General features: G+C 40.8%; 3 protein-coding genes across 3 annotated transcripts; 2 read left to right on the forward strand and 1 right to left on the reverse strand.

Moving 5' to 3' along the window:
- Positions 1–421: 421 nt before the first annotated feature.
- On the forward strand, positions 422–8473 carry ugdh (UDP-glucose 6-dehydrogenase). Its single transcript, XM_080759145.1, has 12 exons — positions 422–675; positions 3200–3361; positions 4075–4176; positions 4364–4564; positions 4715–4912; positions 5380–5527; positions 5799–5893; positions 6050–6180; positions 6607–6746; positions 7329–7420; positions 7598–7708; positions 7875–8473. The coding sequence occupies exons 2-12, from the start codon at positions 3200–3202 to the stop codon at positions 7986–7988; spliced, it is 1494 nt and encodes a 497-aa protein (XP_080615271.1). The 5' UTR covers positions 422–675; the 3' UTR covers positions 7989–8473.
- A 1704-nt stretch (positions 8474–10177) lies between these two features.
- lias (lipoic acid synthetase) lies at positions 10178–16267 on the reverse strand. The gene is made up of 11 exons (XM_080755742.1): positions 16119–16267; positions 15324–15499; positions 14949–15042; positions 14586–14666; positions 13076–13232; positions 12898–12955; positions 11872–12000; positions 11337–11482; positions 11163–11233; positions 10934–11045; positions 10178–10715 (listed from the first exon to the last, which is right to left on the reverse strand). Exons 1-11 carry the CDS (start codon positions 16200–16202, stop codon positions 10654–10656), a joined length of 1170 nt encoding a protein of 389 aa, XP_080611868.1. The 5' UTR covers positions 16203–16267; the 3' UTR covers positions 10178–10653.
- A 230-nt stretch (positions 16268–16497) lies between these two features.
- rpl9 (ribosomal protein L9) lies at positions 16498–21517 on the forward strand. Its single transcript, XM_080755754.1, has 8 exons — positions 16498–16537; positions 17215–17261; positions 17362–17477; positions 18203–18298; positions 18876–19008; positions 19235–19315; positions 20835–20964; positions 21361–21517. Exons 2-7 carry the CDS (start codon positions 17216–17218, stop codon positions 20939–20941), a joined length of 579 nt encoding a protein of 192 aa, XP_080611880.1. The 5' UTR covers positions 16498–16537; position 17215; the 3' UTR covers positions 20942–20964; positions 21361–21517.
- Positions 21518–21795: the final 278 nt, after the last annotated feature.

Raw genomic sequence — 21795 nt, forward strand, 5'->3', positions numbered from 1 at the left:
TATTCACTGTATAGCCTACATGTGGCGGACCTGGGACAGGTATTATATGTGGCATAATAACGCATGGTCCGACCGTCCAAGGCTCCAAGTATATTCCATGTTTGGGATTTTAAATGGGTCTTATCAGTACAGTTGCAGGAGAGAAAGGGCCACTTGGCTGCAAAGGTGAATGTATTATATTAATGTATTATACACTTTATATAACTGACGGTAAATGCACGTTTTCATAGATCGCTTTATTATTATTAAATTCAATAGAACAACTGACACTGACACTTTTACACTTACTTTGAAAATAGAGGACCCGGTCGGAAGTAGCTTCCCTGCCGGGCTAACCCCCCCGCCCCCCCCCCCCCCCCAGCTCAGCTTAGAGGGCTGGTCTTAGAGCCTTTATAACGGCGCTATGAACTAGAGGTGTGTGTGTCTGTGTGTGACTGTGTGAGTACAGAGACCAGAGTCAGTCCAGACTACAGCAATAGAAGAAGTACTAGAGGGCTGGGTTGGCCGTTGGGTTGTGTGATAGACTGAGAGTTACATTATACTTCTAGGTTCAGTCGTTTAGAAAGTTGGGAGAGAAATCTATGCTGTAAATTCAAGTAATTTGTCGTGACATTCGGACAGACAGATTCCAAGATCCATTCAACAACTTCCACGATCGACTGCTGCTTCACGAAGGTATTTGCTGAATTCTACACATTAGTACAGATTTATCAGATTGTCGAGTTGGCACCACAGGTAATGTAGCTAGCATGGATGCTAACATTAGCTAGCTAACGAAACTATGCCTCCATTCATTCATGATGTTACAGTTACAAGAAAAAGGTCCAGTTTGGTTAGAAAGTGAAACTTCTCCTGAGTCCTGACTAACGTAACCACTTAAACACCGGCGTCCCCTATTTGGACATGTCGTCATAGGAGAGCATTTTCAAAGATCTTCAATAATCGTATCATTACAACGAACTTGTAACTTGCCTACCTAACGGATTTAAGGTTAGCTGGAATAAAAGGCTCCTTCTGTTCTGCTTGGATCATACGTGGCTTACTTGGCTGAACTGAATGGGTCTTTATCCCCCCTTGACAAGGTTTTACTGTTAACATTATTCCAGCATAGAACGAACCACAACCTGGGAAGGATTAGGAAATCGATCATCTTCTTGAGAAGGGTTCTTCAACGTTTTACACGCCATGGGAGAGAGAGGCAGGGAGTCAGGGACCCCCACTGTGTGTGTGTGTGTGTGTGTGTGTGTGTGGGGGGGGGTCTTTTAAGCCTTAAATTGAACTTGATAAGCGACTTTCCGATTCTCTCATCAATGTCTGTTGACTATTGAGAGATGGAGGTTTGAGACTAGCTCAGCTAAAGTACAGTGACTATGAAGTGGCTAAATTGAATCTAAGGGACTATGGGTTGCCTCCAAGTAATGCTGCAGCGTTGATGGCTTCATAGATAGAATTCATTTGACACAGTTGTGTAAATGAAATGTTTTTGTGTTTGCTTGTTTCACACATTATCTTTGCTAATATGTTCTATTCGTGTTAGTATTTGATTCCTTCCTTTTGTTGTTCCTATCAGAGAAAAATTGCTCTGTAATGAACTCTGAGGACCCCCTTTTGAAGACTCATGTTCTTGAGAACATGGAGTGTAGAATTACCGTTACAAGTAAAAGCCTGGAATTAAAAATGTACTTGCATAAAAGTACAAAAGTATTGGCATTAAAATGTACTTAAAGTACTCACTATGCAGACAGACACAATGCATCACACGATGCATTGTGAGCTTGTAGATCGGCTATTACAAATGGTCGAAATGTATATCGAACTGAAGTGGTTAATGTATGTTTTGTAATAATAATAATACAAATCTACAAAGTAACTAGTTTAGTTTTAAAATAAATGTAGAGGAGTAAAAGCACAATATTTGCCTCTGAGATGTAAATCTCAATTATCCAAGGCGCTTTACATAGACCAACCAGCACATCAGGAGCAATTAGGGGTTCAGTGTCTTGCTCAAGGACACTTTGACACTAACTCTGGGGGAGCCCGGGTTCGAACTGGCAACCTTGCAGTTACCATCCAGCCACTCTACCATAGACTGTAAAAATACTCTACCCCTGAGCCACCGCCTCGTAGTGGAGTAGAAGTACAAATACCTCCAAATTGTACTTGGTACAGTACAGTACTTAACTAAATGTACTTAGTTACTTTACACCACTGCGTATAAATCAAAAGCGATCTAGCAAATTTAGGAAGGATCATTTTAAGGATCACAATACAATGTTTTGTATTCTGATTCGAATGTTACAAAAGATTGATCAAATTAACACACAGTATGATTAATGTCGGTGTGATAACCATTTACCATTGATAAGAACGCACAGTATGCCTTGCCACAGATATGGAAATCCCTTTATCTATTACAGATTATCAAGGTGGAGACATTTACTATTAACTAATTAACTATGGAGGAACCAGATAAAGCAATCAATGTCTCCAGGGAAACATCCAGGGGGGTGCCGGGGTGGGCCGTCAAAAGCTTTGATCTTTGATGAATGGTGTCAGGAAAAGGGTATTCAAACAGTCAAAGGTGTGGTTGTACTATTTATGGTATTTATTTGTGGTATGTTCTGTTTCTATGCAAGTATCAAAAACTGTAAAGGACGACATGCAGCCATGCTAACTAACTTGAAGAAAGAAATATTTATAGTCAAACTACCTTTGTGTGTGTGTAGGCAATCCAGGGTTTCTTTTTTGTTGAAAGTACGGTATTTGTGGTAATTACATTGTTATATCAATATATAAGGCTTTCCTCAGTACATGTAAAGCCTGGTTTCTATTCCGAATCAACCAGTCTAGAGCCCGCCTAATGCATTCGGTAATTTTTGCAGTGCACTCACATGCCAGCACTAGTCTGTTTCCGTATCCACTCTAGAGTCTAGACCCAGACCGGATCAGCAAAAAGGGACTTGATCCCAGTCTAATGAATAGATCATTATACATCGCCGTGGGGAAATTGCAGCAACAGAGACAATATGCCATAGCCTGTTCCGAGTTATTGCTTAAACCAGCAATGCTGTAGGTCTTTTTATGGTATTTTGCCGGTGTGTTTTATTAGAACCCCCCCCCCCCCCCCCCCGCACTTATTGCTACTGTATCTTAAATGTTTCATAATAGCGAGTACCTCTAACAACACTCTCTTCTCCAGATGTTTCAGATAAAGAAGATCTGTTGCATTGGCGCAGGGTATGTCGGAGGGCCAACGTGCAGTGTGATTGCCCAAATGTGTCCGGGGATCACAGTGACTGTTGTGGATATCAATGAGGCTAGAATCAAAGCTTGGAACTCGGAGACACTGCCCATATATGAGGTAATTGTCCATAAAACCATCACTCTCTAAAGTAAATTCATGGCTGGAGCTTGTGTAAGAGATCAAAGCACAGCTGGAGGCCCCTGGTCATTATGGGCAATAAATTAGCCTGTAACCTGTGTTTAACTTTCTTAGTGCTTCATGTTTGGCCCCACCCCATTCAGAGTCACTACAGCCATCCTGGCATCTAGAAAGGGAACAGTTTTGGCCAGTTTCAAGATCTCTAGGCTATTGCTCACTAATGCTCAGAGAACAAAAAAAAGGGAAAAAAGAGCCTTAATGAGTTCCAGACTCCTCGATGTTGCAACTTCTCAAGTTGTCAGCCGTTGAGTTGTAGCTCTAATGACGTCAAGGGTGACTAGTACTGACCAATGTTGGTGTAAAGGGGGGGATGGTGGTGACACAGTCCTCATGACCACTTGTGAAAGTAACGTTAAAACCGGGAAAGCATCTTTGTAACCACTTTAATCATAATTTTATACTTTGGATATTTAAAAATAGCAGATATACAAGCCCAAAGTGCTACGAGCTTGTCGAACTGCTACTTTTGGAAAATCTTGAAAATGTGTGCAAATCTTTGAATATAATTATGTATAAGGGAAGTAGGGAACAATGGTCCCTGGAAGGCTGGAACCTCCAGATTGGTCGGCAACCAAATGCATATCATTTTGAGGGTCCACCCAATTTCCCTTTTTCTTTCTTCCTTTCTCCAGCCGGGCCTGAACGAGGTGGTTGAGTCATGTAGAGGACGGAATCTGTTTTTCTCTACAGACATTGATTCTGCCATAAGGGATGCTGATCTAGTCTTCATCTCTGTGAGTCCTCTAGTTACCATGCCTGTTACAAACACACTACTTTCACATGTGATTTACTATGCTTGCTACTGTTTGACAATGCAAAACTAAATACAACCAAAATTACACACCACAAGTACGAATGAGTGATTGAATGGCTGTATCTTGGTGGCATTGGAATCCATATAAAGTTATTCTCCAACTACAGGTGAATACCCCCACCAAGACCTACGGGATGGGGAAAGGCCGTGCAGCTGACCTGAAATACATCGAGGCATGTGCCAGGCGGATCGTGGAGGTTTCTGATGGCTACAAGCTCGTCACAGAGAAGAGTACAGTTCCTGTCCGGGCTGCCGAGAGCATTAGGCGTATATTTGACGCGAACACTAAACCTAGTCTCAATCTGCAGGTATGTTTGTGTGTCTCTGTGTTGTTCTAGAGCTAACCCTACCTATATTACAACTTTCCCTTTATTCATACAGACCAGGGCCGTAACACTCTCAGGTCTGTCATTATGCAAGTTACTAAAAAAAAAACAATGTTCCCCACATCTGTCTAGGTGCTTTCCAACCCAGAGTTCCTTGCGGAAGGAACTGCTGTGCGTGACCTGAAGGTGCCCGACCGTGTTTTGATTGGTGGAGATGAGACAGTGGAAGGTCAAAGGGCAATCAGAGCACTGTGTGCAGTGTATGAGAACTGGGTACCCAAGGAACGCATCATCACCACAAACACATGGTCCTCTGAGCTTTCCAAACTGGTATGCAAGGCAATTACTTTTTGTCTGTAATGCTGCGTTCACACGAGCGGAAACAATGAAAATGATCCAAGCGTGGTCAGCCACATTGCGTAAATGAAAAAGGGTTGGGTTAGATGGCACGGGGCACTGGTTTAACGGCAAGAATGTAGTTCTTCTTCAGTTCACAGAACGGAGCAGGAATTGTGGTTGAGAAAGAAGGGGAGTGGAGGTGGAGAAACAAAAAGATAAGATTGATTGATGCTTCACTGCGTCATTGAAGTGCTGAAAAGTTTTAAGTCAATAGAACTTGTTTTTGTTATGTGCCCGTCAAGTGGTGGATTTCTAGCTTATTTTTTAGCTTCATGTTGCTGGCTTCCATTTAAAATGACTTGTTGTGTTCTGTTACCACTAGTGTGAATGCAGCGTAAGCGTATCCACAAGTGTCTTTTTTTATTCCAATATACAAAACCTATGTACTGTGTGTGTAGACGGCCAATGCATTCCTGGCCCAGCGGATCAGCAGCATCAACAGTATCAGTGCTCTGTGTGAAGCCACCGGCGCTGACGTGGAGGAGGTCGCTAAGGCTATCGGCATGGACCAGAGGATAGGCAGCAAGTTCCTCAAAGCCAGCATAGGTAAGAGAGAGACCTATGCCACAGCGCATAGGTTTGCACTGAAATGTTATTGCATAACCACGTGAACCCCGGCCGACAACATGTTGCATCAGGTTTCGTTGTGACCTTATATAGGTTATTTTGGTGTAGATGTGGTGTACAGGGAAAATATGAGGGGGTGGTGGGATTATAAACCCCCTAGGGGCCCCAGTCAACTAAGAAAGGTTTACTGTCAGTGGTTTGTTCTGTTCAAATCTGGCTTAATGTGCTTGCTCTGTCTCTCTCTGACCAGGTTTTGGTGGCAGCTGTTTCCAGAAGGATGTATTGAATCTTGTGTACCTCTGTGAGGCCCTCAACCTCCCCGAGGTGGCCAATTACTGGCAGCAGGTGGGAACTAAACTATACATTTCACAGCACTATATCAATATATCTTGGATTATGTTGTGTCTCAACATCCATGCAAAGCGCCTTCGATAAAGGCGCTATATAAATGCACCATTTAATATTATTTTACCTCATCATCTCTCCGATTCTTTATCTCAGGTCATCGACATGAATGAGTACCAGAGGAGACGATTTGCTTGCAGGATCATAGACTGTCTTTTCAACACTGTCACTGGCAAGAAGATCGCCCTGCTAGGTTTCTCGTTTAAAAAAGACACGGGTGACACGAGGTAGGTCTCAAATCACTTCAGCTTCTTCTGAGGCCCTATATACGCTGGGTACGGTACTTTGTTGTATGGCGACTAGTAAAAATATCTGAGCTTGTAGATCTGTTATTTTCAAAGTTTTAAAGATGTTCGCAGTCAATGCCATGCCAAAAACAGGGGTGCCAGGTTTAAATTGGTGAACTTATATTATTTACACACCTCATTCCCTCTTGTCACGCCAACAAACAGCTCTGTTCTGTAAAAGATCCTATCACACTCTTGCAGATATTTAAATTCCACAGTTTATTCAATTAATCATTACATTGTTATCACTTGCCAGGGCCTAGGTGTAGGTGTGTATACAAGGTCAAGGTGCATGCTGAACATTTATCTACTTTTGGGCGTGGCTATATATTGACAAAAGCTGCATGTTTGTGTTTCGAACCCCAGAGAGTCATCGAGTATCTACATTTCCAAGTATCTGATGGATGAGGGGGCCAAGCTGTTCATCTATGATCCAAAAGTCCTTAAGGAACAAATCATTCACGACCTCTCCCAGCCCAACATCTCAGAGGACAACCCAGAAAGAGGTAACTGGTGTAAAAAATTAATAAAGACGTGAATTAATTTGAAAAGTCCTTAATACTCATTAATACCACCCTCCCAACCCCCGCCCCCCAAAAGAAGGAGAAACAAAAAGGTTTACCCGTATGGAGACACAGAGTCTCCTTTGTGTCTCCATAGGGAACGACTGCTGGTCATCAAATTACCATGGGGTAAATAGAAAAAAGTCATTTTGGGGGTGAACTATCCCTTTAAATGAAATTCAGTCTTAGCAAACCTATAGTAATTGAGGGCTACAGTATAAATTGACTGTCTAACTGCCCAGTCAATTAAATTATTAATGTATAAACACTGACCAAAAGTAAGTAGAATCATGGGTTTTTTAATTGGAAAACCGGTAGGAATCTTGATATATTCTGAATTATCAATTTATTTATTTTATGAAAGGGGAGGGGGGTGTCCTTTTAAAAACGGTTATTGCTCATATTTTCCTTGGGTGAACACACTGAATGAACCTTGACCATAAGTATTACTAAGCATTGAGAGACTGATGACTCGTTGCTGATTACTTACTGTGGGTGGCTTTTTTCTCACTTCTCTTTATTAAGTGTCTGAGTTGGTGACCGTGACAACAGATCCCTATGAAGCTTGCCACGGTGCACACGCAGTGGTCATCTGTACCGAGTGGGACATGTTTAAGGTCAGACACACACACACACACACACGCACACACACACACACACACACACACACACACACACACACACACACACACACACACACACACACACACACACACAAAATGTAAGTCTGGAATCATTAAGGAAATGTAAACAGCTTGAATTGACAAGAGCTAACCCCTCATGTTTCTCCACAGGAGCTGGACTACGAAAAGATCTACAAGAAGATGCTTAAGCCAGCCTTTTTATTTGATGGCCGGAGAGTGTTGGACCATCTCCATCCTGAACTACAGAACATAGGCTTCCAGGTAATCACAGAGGGGCCTGAAAAGAATATACATACACACTTTTATTTTGTTCTTTTCCGCCAAAGCAAATATTTAGTTTCTTACGAGCTTTACAGGTTTTTACGAGCTTTTTCGTTTCCTAGAAGTGCCTTTGGTTAACAATAGCAACTTTCATGTTGTTTTTCAGATTGAGACCATTGGAAAGAAAGTGACAGCGTCACGTATCCCCTACACCCAATCAGCTGTATGCCCCAGCCGCCACTCTGTCAGTGAACCGCCCACCAAAAAAGCCAAAATCTGAACCCTGCTTCTCCCCCACTATGTGCACTACATTCCTGCCTTTAACCCTTTCTGCAGCAGGTGTCCAACATTTCAATTACCTTCAATCAATCATTCTCGTTGGAACGTGCTTAATAATAATAATGGTTATATATACACAAAGTGGTTTGTTGGCCAACTTCTGCTCGACAATGGGTTTCTGAATGAAGATCGTTAATGAAATTAATTATGTAGAAGTGGTAAAAAAAAGACCCAATCACGAAACTGTCTTATTGTACTGCTAATAACTGGCAGTCGCCAGTTATTTTAAATGCAAATGTTAACAGAGTAGTCTTATAAAGTATTTACTGTAATGTAATCCAATATTGCCTTAGCAATGGCACAAGTTTTTATACGTTTTTCTAAAAACTATTTTTTATAATTCATCTGAGTGTATGTTGATGAGCGATGTTATCAAAGGAGTCTGTTTACCAAATGGGCCAATGCAATAAAAATAAAATCACCTGAGACTATTTTTGTTAATTATTTTCCTACAACTCCTACATTTAAACAAAAAAATTACTTAAAAAAATGTGGTGATATATAGTTGTTTTGTTCTACAGGAGTTATACAACAGGGGTCTTCAAAGTTGTTCAGGTCTAGGACCCTTTAGCTGAGGTAAAGACAAAGCAGGGACCCCCACTACATATATTGTGTAAACGTTTTTACGCTTAAGCATTCTTTGTATTTTTTATTTTTTTCAGAAACCCTTCCAACTTGATAAGAGGCTCAAAGCTAGCTCACCATAATTAGTTGGAGATTTGAGACTGACATGGAAGTATTCCAGTTTTTGAGGGGTGCTAGCTTGCACTTTTAACGCACATCGAATGTCTTTTAATGTTCGTTTAGGGTAGCAGAGCAATTAAACAAACATTGACGTTGTGAGACGTCATGTGGCCAATATAAGTACACCTTGTGACTGATTTTGTTTTATACAATAATAACACTGCATTCATGTCTCATAATGTATATGGCAGTGAATCCGCACTGCATCATCATGCAGTGCCACTATATAGTGGGTGCCTCTCACTTCACACGAGTGAAACCCTCTTTTCCTGATTTCTGGATCAAAGTACCCCCTTTACCCAACTACGTTGCTTACAAAAAGAGCACACTATATTTCGCATATCGTTGCTGTCGGGCAGAAACCTCATATCTCTATATTTTAACCTTTTTGGGGGGTATTGGAAGTAATGCCCTACTTTGCCATACTAGTGTCAAAAATTACACAAGCTCAAAATGCATTGCGTTTTGAAGCTTGTAGATCTGCAATTTGACACTTTTGAATTTGAATCCTGAAAAGTAGCTATTTTGTACATGAGATATCCACCCAATTCTATGAATGATAACCCACCTTTTGAAGAATATTATAAGAATATTATTTGTAATGTAGAATATTACAAATAAATGGAGTCAAGACTTGTAATTAGAGCATCCTGAGCACATTTACTTGTGTCCAGTTTTTACATTTTATATTTTCTCTCAGGTTCCGCCTGTAGTACCTCTGCATACCACCATTTGAGAACCACTGCTTTAGCCCATTAAGACCTGAGGCCGATTCTACAAATGCCTTCTAAATCGGTAGTTAAAAATAGCAAAAACGCCTATGATGAGTTGTCTCCAAGTCCAAGTGATGTTGCAAGCTTTTGATGCTTAATAGATTAAATGTTTTGCTTGGTTACAAATCACCAGCTCAGTGGCCTCGTGGTTAGTGTCCGGCCTGAGACTGGGAGGTCAGGGTTCAATCCCTGGCCGGGTCATACCAAAGACTCTAAAAATGGGACCCAGTGCCTCCCTGCTTGACACTCAACATCAAGGGTTGGATTGGGGGTAAGTCCCTGCGACATACTAGCGTCATGTCCAGGGGGTGTACTTGTACATCAAGCTGCCTCACGCTACAGAAACAGGAGATAGGCTCCTGCCCTATGGGCCTCATGGCTCGGCAAGGCTACTTACTTACTTGGTTACAAATCATCTTTGCTAATACCTTGGATTCATGTTAATGTGTATTATCAAGGATGTGGCCTGCTAAGTGCACACATTGATTACAAGCTTTTCTATTTGCAACCGTTTGTTTGATTACACACAATTCTATTCAGTATGCAGTTATGCCACACCTTCAGAGTTGTCAAACACACAACTATGAATAACAGAACAGACCACAGTCTACTCTACAGTGTCGCTAATATAGAACATTTCTTTAATAAGACAACAAAATTACTCAACTAATAACAGCTTTTACGCCTATCATGTCTGCTCCACCATGTGTTGCTCCTTTTCCAAGCACACTCTCTGATGCAGTAATAAATCAGTGCTTTCCAACCAAGAGGGACGGTGAGTGGGGGTGGGGGTTCAGGAAGCCCTAAGGAGACTTGCGGTTTCCAGACTTGTGCGTCTCAGATAAATAGTGTACAGGGTGTGAAAGAAGGGATTATATAGGTGGAATTCAAACGCCATATCTTGATGTAACCAACACATTTCCTGTCCCCCACTTATATACTGCATCTCACTTTCCTGATAATCTTCCTCCTATGGGAATACTATTGTATATGATTATGCAGTGGCGTAGTTTACGCTTCACTTTGATGCTGGCATTAACTTGAGGTCAAATGAAGGAAGGGAAAGCTAAAACAGGAGGCAGCAGGTTTTCACTCTGCAATAGTGACTTCTGATTTTCTCTTCTCGAGTAGGTTCTTCAGGAAGAACTCTCCTGTAGAGGGAAGCCAGATATGACCATGACAAGGTAGCCCAAAATAATAATAATAATACACTTTATTTATAAAGCACTCTTCAAAACAAAGTTACAAAGTGCTTTCCAATAGCAGAATAACATACAGTGCAGCCAGCAATATAAAACAACAATTAAAATATGTAAACCGGTGACACCATACACGGTCTATAAACCTTAAAAGCATCACAGCACCTCACCTGCTTTATAAGACGATCGCACCAGGGGGCCACTGGCCGTGTAGGCAAAGCCCATTTCATTCCCAACCTTCTCCCAGTGGGCAAACCTCTCAGGGGTCACGTACTCTTCCACCTAGACACAGATCATCACAGTTGAATCCAACAGATATAAAAATGCCAAAAAATTATGGATTCAGAATCACTGTAGCAAAAGGTGAAAGGAAGATGGAGTGAAATGTTCTGATTGTACCTTGAGGTGGCGTTTGGTGGGCTGCATATACTGGCCCAGTGTCAGACAGTCCACCCCTGCCTCCCGCAGCTCTGTAACAACATCACAAGACCCATTTAAAATAAATTTGAACAGGGCTAATCCAGCCATCGTAGAGCCACCTTATTTCTGTGGATTTGAGTCAGAAACACACACCTGTCAGGGTATTGAGTATTTGTTCGTCGGTCTCCCCCAGTCCCAGCATAATTGAGGTCTTGGTAAGCAAGTTGGGCTTGACCTTTTTTGCATGTTTGAGCACGCTTAGTGACTGGTTGAAGTTCGCTCTTGGATCGCGGACATGCCTGTGATTAGAGGTGACAGATCATGAGCAATTACAAAGCAATGCACATTAAAAGCAGATGTAAACATAGAAATGTTTCTACAAAAGTAAGAGTGACTCGGCGTGATACATACATACGCTACAATATTTGTACTTACTGCATTATTTTGCTTAATGTCAATACAAATCAATTATTTTTTTAGTTTATCAGTGTACTGAGAATTGGCTTCATTGTGCCACCTGCTGGTCAATGTGTATAACCATCCCTCCCCATTTTGTCATCTAAATTATAATCTTAATCTCTGTTTGTACTAAACATTTACAGATACACCTAGAGAAAACATTAATGTGATGTGTACCATAACCTGAGTTCCAGTATATTATTATCAGCTGCTGTGCACCAGCTAGTACCTTTGCAGTTCACGGACTGTCTCCACATTGTGGGCGTAAACATCCAACCCTGACAGGGCGATCTTCTCCACCGCTGCCAGGTCACCACGGAAATCAGGAGTGAGGCATTCCACCAGGATCCGAGAAGTCCTAGATGGAGAATAACCAGGGTGAAGGTCTGCAACTATTTATTCCTTTCTTAGTGGTTATTCTATCGATTACTGTTTGGATTCATTGAATAATCGATAAATGCTGTTTTAAAACATTAGTAATTCTTGTTTTATACTAAATCGATTAGTATGATTAACCACTTAAGCCATATTTAAAACTTTCGTTAATGTTGTTGCACAACAATATCTGAAATGGGCTGGCTTATCTACAAGCTCATATAACCTTGCAGCTCCTTGTAGATCTTCTATTTCCGCTACTTTCAAGAACGTATTTTATTAAAATAGATAATTTGCTATAATCCAGTGGTTTTCAACCAGTGGTCCGGGGACCACCAGTGGTCCGGGGACCACCAGTGGTCCTTGAGGGGAGGATTCCAGGTGGTACCCAGCTAAATGGAGAGTTGGTAACCAAAAATACCCTTATAGATCTTTAACTCTTGAGAGCGTCAAATATAACCAAATGGACAAGTACAGGTCCATTTGGTTTAATGTTACACTCTAAAGAGTTAAATTATTGTTAATCATCTGCATTACTTAACCTCTCCTAATGGTACCAACATCAATACAGCATGGAATTGTGGACAAAATCTTATCCAACGACAAGAAAATATCCAACGTTTTGGGTGAGAGGCTAAATCTCATCAAATGGTGGTCCGTGGCTCAAATGCAGAATAAATAATGGGCCTTGATACAAAATGGGTTGAAAACCACTGTTATAATCGATTAAATCAATTAGTTTGAAACTTATTAACACAATAGTGCCGTTATGTCAACTAGATAAACCAGCCTTTCATCGTGGAAATGACTGTCCCAGAATAATGAGAAGACTTGATTACATTATTCAGTTCTGTTCTAGAACATGGTGCGTTTGTCTTACCTCTCCTTCAGTTGAGTGACCGTGTTGGCAATATGCTCCGCCCCTCCATCAGCGATATCTGACAAATAAGTAATGTGAGAGCATCTTTAAAATAACCTGTTCCTATTGATGCGAGTGCTGACATTCACTCACATGTAGAATACTGTATTTATCTTGGTACAAAACACTGTCTTCTTACCATCTCTGTCTACAGAGGTCAGTACCACATAGTCCAACCCCCAGGCCGCGATGGCTTTAGCGGTGTTGTAGGGCTCGTTTGGATCTAGAGGAGGGGGCCGGCGGGCCGTCTTCACCGAACAGAACCGGCACCCACGGGTGCACGTGTCTCCCATCAGCTAGAGAAAGACAGAAAATGGAAAGAGAAAATGATCAGGGAGAGGTTATGGGGTTATATGTATTAGTAGTCTACCTCCCTGCTTTATTTACAACTTAAATTTGATAGAATCCAAATACCCACCATCATAGTCACCGAAAGACAAGAAGGTCTGTGTCTCTCACTTTGTTCTTTCAGAGTCCATACCATGGCTACATCTTACATCCCATTTTATCGCCATTATTTTACAGATAATAGTTTGCATTGTTTATTTATATATCACTGCTTTCTTGTGAAATGTACTGTAGCTTTTCAATCCTGAAGTATATATATTTTCCAAATTTTTACTTCACTAGTTTCTGACCCATGTGATTGATAAATACTTGGATGTTGAAAGCATAACCTCCACTTTTAATTATATATAGAAAGTGCTTTTTCCAATACTGGCTGAAATCAGCAATGAACATCAGAAAACAAGTTGTCTAGACACTATACTGACTACAGTCAAGCATACAATAAAACTAGAACTCCTATGGGACTATCTCAGAACTAATTGAGGTTTTTAAAATGGCCTCTTATCTGCAGGCCTTCCCCTAAGCCTTTTACAATGTTTTAATCTTTTTATGTGACCCACCCACTGGATTTCCCCCATTTTATTAGTGTTATTTTACGGTGTTGCGCCTAGGGGGCAAGATGTGTAGAAAAGAGCGTTTGTCTGTATGTACTGTATGTCCCCCAAATGTATCCATCCATATTTGGACATCATTCTGACAAGATTCACAGAGAAGCCATACTGTTAGACTAACCTAGACGATTTGTCTCGATAAGAAGTGCAATATAAACTCAATTTATTATAATGTATTATAATTATCAGTGTCTTGCTCAAGGACGGGGCAATAGAAGATAAGAAGTAATAGAAGTAAGCCCACTGGTAGTGACGCCATTTCGGAGGAGCAGGGTCTAACTAAAATTCTTGCGATTCCGAGGTGACCACTCTAGCTGCTGACCCACTGCTGACCAGTATCATAATAATATCAACCCTAGGTCAGTAAGTAAGTAGCTTTGCCGAGCCATGAGGCCCATAGGGCAGGAGCCTATCTCCTGTTTCTGTAGTGTGAGGCAGCTTGTTGTACAAGTACACCCCCTGGACATGACGCTAGTATGTCGCAGGGACTTACCCCCAATCCAACCCTTGATGCTGAGTGTCAAGCAGGGAGGCACTGGGTCCCATTTTTAGAGTCTTTGGTATGACCCGGCCGGGGAACGAACCCCTACCTCAGGGCGGACACTCTAACCACAAGGCCACTGAGCTGGTCAAAAACCTTAGGTCAGGGCTCATGTTATTGCCAGACAAATCATCCAGATGAGGACTCACCATTATGGTAGCTGTGGCTGTAGCATACTCTCCTCCTCCCCAGCACTCCCCAATATTCGGACATCTGGCCTCCTCACACACCTGGAAGTACACATATTAAAGACATCACACAAATACACAGTGTATGTACTATAGTTAAGTTGAGTGAATTTTAGATGCATTTTGAAAACTTATAAAATTAATTTCAGTGTGACCAAGTCTAAATTTGGATTAATTATTTCCATATTCTATGGCATTTTTTTCGAAGGGGTAAAAAGGTAGTGCCACTTTACGGCCCATACGAACACACTGAATATAATGAAAATGTCACTCTCTCATACAGACACAAAGACAAAGTCACGCACATGCAAGCACACCACTTACGGTGTGTAAGTTAAGGTCTCTCAGCGTATTCTTTAACTTGTTGAAGTTCTTCCCAATCGGAATTTCCGTCTTCAACCAAGGAGGAAGCCTAAGCCTGTCAGAGCACAAATACAAGTTTATCTAAATAAATATACACATCTAATCCCTGCATAAAGCTGCTGAAACAAGATAAAAGTTTGGATTGTCTTTCAAGAAATGTAAGAATGATATGCCACAGTAGTAGTACTAGTGCTTGTGATAGTTCATCGCTGTCTATTGCGTAAGGACAAGGAATGTCTGATCTTTGAACCATATACTTCCACTTCCAGTTACAAATGAAATACATATGACAAGTGGTCATTAATGTGATTCTACATGTTTAGGTTTACTTTGTACCTCTCTCCTTTCTCTCTCTTTAGCTTCCCTCTGTACTCATCCCACTTGCTCTTTTCTGATAGATCCCCAGAAATGAAATCCTGCAGGTCAGGGCCATCATCTGCCAATACATCCTTCCTGCTGTCTCTTCCTGTCGTGGAGGATTTGGCCACTGTGGTCATGCCACTGGCATACACCTGCGGAACAGTTAGCATTATCATTTATTATTCAGCAACAATTTGTCATTGACATTTTTATGTTCCTGCCCACTTATTTGGAGCAGTTATTCTCGCCTTTTAGCCTCAATTATTTGGTATGCATTAGTTCATACACAGACTACCCCCTCAAGGAACCCTGTCTGGACCATAGCTCTGGTCCATAGACCCTAGCCCAAAATTTGAACTCTCGAGATGTATTTATCGATCTAGGACAGTTGACATGGGGTATACTTAGCCCAAGTTTAGACTCTCGTAGACGTATATATCGATTCTGACGTCATCGTCAATGATTACGTCAGAATCGATAAATACGTATACTAGAGTCTAAATCTTGGCCTATATAAGTAGACGCCATGTCAACTGTCCTAGACCTAAGCAACCATTCTAAATAATGACTGCTGTTTATTTGTGGAAACAAATACAATAATAACGTATACATCAATATTACTAGGTTACATTAACTGCAAGTAAAGGCCAACGACAACCAATTACGACACTGACCAGGGGTAAGTATTATATAAGAATGAAGAAACCATGTAAGAAATTGTTAGTGACAACAGAGCTAGTGACAACAATGCAGTGAGTGTAAAATACTTACATATCTGCTGTATGTTGGACTCAACCATAAATTATGACAGGAGAAACGACCAGCAATAATGCATGTTTGTTTGATCAACGCCATGACATCTAGCTCGCAGTGGCTACTTAAGCTGTCATTGAAAAGAAACAACACTCTCACTCTGTGTGCGTTTATTTTGGTCTGAAAGCAAAAGACAAGAATTACAGACACCAAAAACCTGTAAAGAAGTACAGTGTGAGCTTTTCAGTTCAGAGTTAGATTTTAACCCACTTATGTTAAACCTAATTGCGTTTTGGCCTTACAGTTATTAAAATGATAATAATAATCTGTTCGTCATTTAATTTATAATGCCTGCTGGAGCCGTTACGTCATGACGTAGTCACCCTACAATTGCGTCGTGACGTCCTTCCTTCCTCCTTTCCTCTACTACCGGCGAGGTGAGAACGAAGGCGGATAATCTATCTTTGTTAAATCTAACTCCATCTGTGGCCAATAAACTCACATTTTACATCCCTGTTGGAATATTTGTCCGGGTATTGCTAATACACATTACAGACATCGTATTTAACACATACGCTACGTTTATTGGCATTCCACAACATTAGTTATTCCGATGGTCACTTCCCAGACTCGTCCTAGCCCAGGCCTACGCGTCTTTTTTTCCTGCAATATGGCCCCGTGGATTGGTTTAATATAATGAATGTTAGAATCTTCTAACCCGCTACTGCTAAATAATGTTTATAGCACCCTGTCATGCTGTTCCATTGAACATAGCTTACCGATATGTATCGGTTGAGCTAGCGTCACATTAGCATCATGAGCAGCTAAATGGTACTGTTCAGTCATTTGTGTCACTCATACACTACGTCCAAAGATTAAATCAAATAAACGTGCCCTTCCACAAACTGCTTCATGTAGATTTTAACTTTGAAGTATATTTTCGAATCATCCAAGGGCCCACTTGCTGTCAACTATGAATAGTGGGAAGGGCTTGTGTTCATCTAGTGTTGTCAGGCTATTATATTATATGTACTGCTGTTTGGATGAAAGTTGCTTACTTGCTGTACAACTAAACCATGCTGTGAAACCTAAATATCAGTGTTTTTTATTGCAGAATGAAGACCATTCTCAGCAACCAGACTGTCGACATCCCCGACAATGGTAAGGGGAATGATTGAGTAATCACTGGGCGTTGTAATGCATCTTAATTAATTGTTTTGAGATCGTACATCTTATCTGCTGTTTTGATGTGTCTGTGCAGTGGATATCAAGTTGAAGGGGAGGACGGTAATCGTCAAGGGTCCCCGTGGCATGCTCCGCCGGGAGTTTACCCACATCAATCTTGAGCTCAGACTTCTAGGCGCAAAACACAAGAAGGTAATCATTTAGCACCTTGTAGTTTATCTAAAATGTCTGGAACTTTGGGACAACTTTTGGACTGTCTTCTTTATACTATGTGTGTGACACATTTTAGACTGACTGAAGGCTTGATCATGGAACTGAATATTTGCATTTTGTGTATGCATACAGCATTGAATAATTAGATGAGATAAAAGGGTAACATGGTGAAGTTGGGGGTTCTTTTGGACAACATGATACATTTGTCATCTCATTTGAGCCCCTTTTCATTGATGGGCAGATCATGTGAAGTGAGGATTTGTCAGTGCTTACTGCTTGGTAACACTATTCTAGTTATTGTCAATGGATAATCTCCACAAAAGAGTATACGATGTACAGTTTTGCGTAAAGTGTGCAGTGTCCCAAGTGTGCAGTGTCTTGTGTAAATATGTAATCAGTTATGTACATGTGTGCTAGCTGGTCAATCTCTGTTTTTTGGTCAGAGCTTGTTGCTTTTGAGAACTGATGTTTCAAGCCTTCAGAGTTGGGTACATTCGTAACCTCCAAGGCTCCAGCTATTTGTAGAGGACAGCCAGTGTCATAATGTGATGGTACAAATGGCGTATGTTCTGTACCTTCTGGCAAAAGCCTGCCTGGCCCCTTAAAAAACATTAAGATACTTTTGCTCACTTGGGTCTCACTGCTCAAGGGATTGTGTGGTTTCGAATGGAAGTGCAGAAGTTGATGTCCTGATCTGTTTTCAGCTGCGTGTGGACAAATGGTGGGGCAACAGAAAGGAGCTGGCCACAGTCCGCACCATCTGCAGTCATGTCCAGAACATGATTAAGGGAGTCACAATGGTGAGACTGCTTTGTATTGGCATTTTGTACATTATACACATGGATTAAAGTTCTGTCGCCACGACTGATTTCAGTCATTTGGAACAGTGAAAATAGCCAATCTACAACCTCTCAATGCGTCGTCGATAGGCTGTTTTTGGTTATTTTAAGATTAGAGCATTTGAAGTAGCTTGTGTTAAAAAATATATCATTAAATCTTAATCGTCTGGGATATTTCATATAAAAGCAAAGGTTAAAGCCTGATCTCTTCACCTGTAGAACAGCCGGATCAATACTTAAAAAATGTTAATTGTTTATTGTGTGGGGCTTCTTTCACACTTTCACAAATGGCACATTATTTAGAACTTGACAATATAAACATTTTCAGTCTTGAGATTTTATTTAGCTTTAATCCATGTATACAACTATACATATATTCTTGCCTGTTTGATACTATTTTGTTTTGTCATGAAATTTACTTTATTTAAAGATGGGGCTTATTTGGAGAGGGCGTTCTATTCAGTGCTCCAGTCATGGTTTTTATTGTTGGAAGATAAGTCACTGTCAATGCTGACTGCCATGTTTCTTCCCTCTATAGGGTTTCCGGTACAAGATGCGATCTGTGTATGCCCATTTCCCCATCAACGTAGTCATTCAGGAGAGTGGGAATTTGGTGGAGATCAGGAACTTCTTGGGAGAGAAGTACATCCGCCGTGTTCGTATGAGGGCCGGTAAGTGAGACTGCACCTAGTGACAAAAATAATTGGTGCTTTTGTGACTGCAGTTTGCCCATGTGGTATAATGTGCCGTAACGATTTTTCTATCAGGTTTCCTCAAAAGAGCTGTGATATTAATCCTCGGTTGGTTCAAAGATTTTGTTTGTGCAGGATCATTCTGTGGCTGCAAACTAAGCTATTGTCTTCTCTGTTTCCCTACCCCAATCTGTCCCCTTCCCAGGTGTGTCATGTGCACTCTCACAAGCCCAGAAGGATGAGCTGGTCCTGGAGGGTAATGACATTGAGCTGGTGTCAAACTCAGGTGGGTTTAACAACTTTTCCATGTAGCTCAGTGATGATCCACCCTCCTCTGGGGTAACTGCTAGTTTTCCACTGTACCAAATAATATCAATCTAGTGTCGAGGTCATTCTAGTGACCGTAAGCGGGTCGCCATGAATGGTTTCTTTGTCAAATCAAAGCTCATTTAGGTGTACATGTCAATGCTAGGGGACCACTGCAACGATGGGATCCTTTTGCTGCTTCTGTGAGCATAAGGTTTGCCGATGGGTGATTCAGTTACCCGTCATATCCTTGTCCATGGAACTGTCATTTACTGGTATTAGACACCATAGTTTACCTACCTGTAGTGCCATGATATTTGTTTTGTCCTTAAACTATCCAAACCATCCCTTTGACATGTAGAACATCCCAAGTAAATCATTGTCAGAATCCATATATTAGAAATTTGATCATTCTCCCCGCCCATCTACATTTTGTAAACTGCGTGCTGTGGCTCGCCCCTTTCGTGCCCATTGACAAGATGGAGCATTTACACTGGCTGTGATAATGGAAGCACACTTTGACATGTTCAGTGTACTTGAAGACAGCTTCTAAAGTTCACCTAATCATATTTGAATAGATCTTATTGACTGTTGCTTTCCCAAGTGTAATGCGCCACAATTTACATATTTCTTAACCAACCATAATGCTAAGTTTTGTCAGCTCCATCTTGAAATTAAGTCTTGTGAATTCTGATAATACTCTTCCCAGCCTTTTCCGTATTCCTTTTCTGATATAGAAAATGTTGTGGGCAACAACATTTTACCCCTCCAATTCCCCCATCTTTCTTCAGCCCTCCTCCCTCTTCCCATCATTCTACAAATCCATAATCTCCCTGGCCTATCCTTAGTAGGGCTGAGCAATTTGTAAAAGAATGTCCAATTGCAAATTTTCAGACCAAGGTTTATTTGGTTGAGCTTCAATTCTGTTTACTGGGTTCCAAAATATGTAAGGACCATACCAATGTTATTCCATGTTTAGCCCATTGACTACAACTCATGAATATTTTTCATTACTACCAACGATAATTGTGTTTCTTTTTGTATAATTATTGCCAAGGTTGCCTATTATAATGTTGCTCAAATCAACTCTATCTTAAAAATAATCGGCTTAAAGATGTAATAGACATCTGAATGTCATACGTCTTGACTATTTTCTGCGAGCCTTTTAAAAATCAATCCATGCCACATTAAAACTAAACAATGGCTTACCGGTAATTTTGCTGTGACGTTCTAGACAGTGAGCTAAACATGCAAAATGGTCCTGTTGGTATACATATTAAGTTTGCAATATTGTGCTTCATTCATTGGACCAAATATTACCTAAAACATTAGAATACCTTGTTATGAGGCCATTTAGAAATTTTTGATGCTTTTTTTTCTGCAATAAATCAAATTGGACTCATTGTTAAGCCCTATTACCTAGTGTAGAATGTGTGTTGTCCTTGACCCTGTGTGACCTGTGCATGCTGCTCATCACCCCTAGCTTCTCTGTGTTCCAGCTGCCCTGATCCAGCAGGCCACCACAGTCAAAAATAAGGATATCAGAAAGTTCTTGGACGGTATTTACGTGTCTGAGAAGGGAACAGTTGAGACTACGAAAAATTAAAAACAACAGCTGCAACTGTAAAGGTTAGAGAATATTGCCAAATCTTCCCCTGTGGACTACAGGGGTTGTGCATTTTGTTTCATCTTAACCAATTAACACCTTTTCTTTTCCTTGTGTGTCCAGTTCATGCATTGCCAGGTATGCTAGACATGTTTTAGTAATTTCATGGTAACACATGGTGTTCAGGATGTTTGCATGTTTCATTTTGATTGTCAATATGTGTGACTATTGACTAACCACAGCATGCTTCTGATCATAACATAAGTTTGTCTAGTGTTAACAAAAATAACTGATTGACGTACTGTATTTTGTAGGTTAAAAATGGTATGCCTCATATAATTCTCCAGTGAACCACCTTGACTATGCATGTGACTCACTCAATCCCTGTATTCACTCTTGGCCCTTGTTTCCCCCTCCAGCGGCCTTGCTTCAACAGGCCACCACGGTCAGAAAGAAGGACATCAGGAAGTTCCTGGATGGCATCTATGTCAGCGAGAAGACCACTGTTATTGAACAAGATGACCAATATTGTTCTGTTTTGACAAATAAAGTTCCATCTACTACACTTTTTTGAAACTTACTAGTTTGTCATTTTCTTAGTAGTTAGATGGATTGGTGTTTATGAATGATGCAATTTTATTGTCATGCATTTTCCAAAAGTATGCTGTGGCTGCATTAGTGTTGAAACCTCAATTTGAGCAGTTATTCTGGAATTCTTGGATATGAATCCAGATCATTTCTATGTGCTACCAAGTATCCTAAACAAAAGCAAGGGCTCGCAACTCAATTTGTAATGCTCCAGGTAAGTTTATTCAAAATTGCAGCAGGCAGGTGTACGTTTCGACCCAAATTGG

Source organism: Protomyctophum bolini, assembly GCF_963924005.1.
Source record: "Protomyctophum bolini genome assembly, chromosome: 3".
Classification (NCBI taxonomy): Eukaryota; Metazoa; Chordata; class Actinopteri; order Myctophiformes; family Myctophidae; genus Protomyctophum; species Protomyctophum bolini.